A 1639-nucleotide genomic window follows, 5' to 3' on the forward strand; every position below is an offset into this window, starting at 1 on the left:
CGTAAAGCGTCAAGCTAGTTGAAATAAAAGAGAGTTCTCGCAATACTTTGTACAAGTAAGTAGATCGTGTTCAGCCCATCGTGTCACAAGCCTTGAGTAGTTCGATATGCAGCCTGTCACGCTAACCGCTAAGCTGTGCTCGAGCCATCGTATACTGATATAGTATTTGAAAAACTTACCATTTCCAATATTTTTTGCAATAAAATTATCACCACAATAATGGTCATGATAACCAAAATAAGGCATATTTTAATTATTTATTGACTTTCAGAGTACTAACGTAGTTTAATAAATATATTAAAGGACTAGTTAACGAATGTTCTATTGAACAAATATAGTTAGTTTATTATTGTTTGGTTTCATAACATCATAAGGTAACTTCATTTTTACGATGATTTAAAAAGGAAAGAGCGTACATGAAAACAATATATATATAAATTGTATATAAATTTAAAATGGTCCCTTATAGTAATTTTAACAGTAGGTGATGTATTGTAATGAAACTAGACGCGAAGAAACTAGGGAATGTATTTTTATTTTTAAAGTAGTATAGTTTTCGTTATCGTATGTAATTTCATATTTAAAATGAGTGGTCAAAAGAAGGTGAAGAGGACGAAAACACAGGGTGATGAAAAGAATACTTCGAATTCTGCAGCAAGCCTTCAGGTAAGGAATTGAGTACGAAGTGTAGTCGTGTGGAGATATTTATCTCGAGTCTGCGGCTAAGCCTAACTCAAGTTGAACTTGTATGTGACTGACACACTGACTTTCTTTGAAAACATAAATTACCATTCATCCCAACATCAAATTTACCACAGAACATGAAAACAATAAACATTTATCTTTTCTTAATCTCAACGTTATTAGATCGGACACGCAGTTTAAAACCAAAATTCACCGTAAGAACACACACACTGGCCTCTACATTCCCTGGAATTCCGCTCATGACACCACACAAAAATCAATACACTGAAGAACCTCATAAACACAGCCACAAGACTCTGTTCAACGGACTATATAAATGAAGAAATCAACCACATAAAGCATTCCTTCATTCACACCAATAAATTTACACCAGCTATTGTTGAAAAACTCTCCAACATTCCCCACAACAAAACTCAATTCATGAACAAAATTGACACTAACAAACCCAACAACAGAACATTATACTGCGGTTTACCATTTGTCTCTGAAATCAGCTCAAGAATAATTCACACTTGGACAAAACTAGCCATTAAACACAAAATTCCTGTCGGTCAAATTCTTTCAAAAAACCTGGCCCTAAATTAAAATCGCTACTAAACAAAAATTATTTAGAATCACACAGTACCAATGTCATTTACAAAATAACATGCAATAACTGCCCAGAATTCTACATCGGAGAAACAGGAAGAAAATTGGAAACCAGATTCACAGAACATAATAAAAAAACGTCCCATGTTTCCACCATTGCAACTCAAAAAACCATAGTATATCTATTAAAAACACAGTAATTTTAAACAAAGAACCAAACATAAACAAATGAAAAATCAAGGAATCCATCTTAATTGAACAAACACCCCTACTCTAAATCAACACCCTGGGGTGCCAAGACATCTCTTCTAAGTCGTGCAACAGTATCCGGTCATGTTACCTCTTT

At 33.9% G+C, this 1639-nt stretch overlaps 1 protein-coding gene across 1 annotated transcript in view; it reads left to right on the forward strand.

Moving 5' to 3' along the window:
• Positions 1-478: 478 nt before the first annotated feature.
• Positions 479-1639, forward strand: part of LOC106475737 (THO complex subunit 5 homolog) — a 22112-nt gene continuing 20951 nt past the window's right edge. Inside the window, exon 1 of the mRNA XM_013936411.2 lies at positions 479-666. Coding sequence (XP_013791865.2) covers positions 586-666 — 81 coding nt within the window. The 5' untranslated portion in view covers positions 479-585. The remainder of the gene's footprint in view (positions 667-1639) is intronic.

Source organism: Limulus polyphemus, unplaced genomic scaffold (assembly GCF_000517525.1).
Source record: "Limulus polyphemus unplaced genomic scaffold, Limulus_polyphemus-2.1.2 Scaffold9078, whole genome shotgun sequence".
NCBI classification, from domain to species: Eukaryota; Metazoa; Arthropoda; class Merostomata; order Xiphosura; family Limulidae; genus Limulus; species Limulus polyphemus.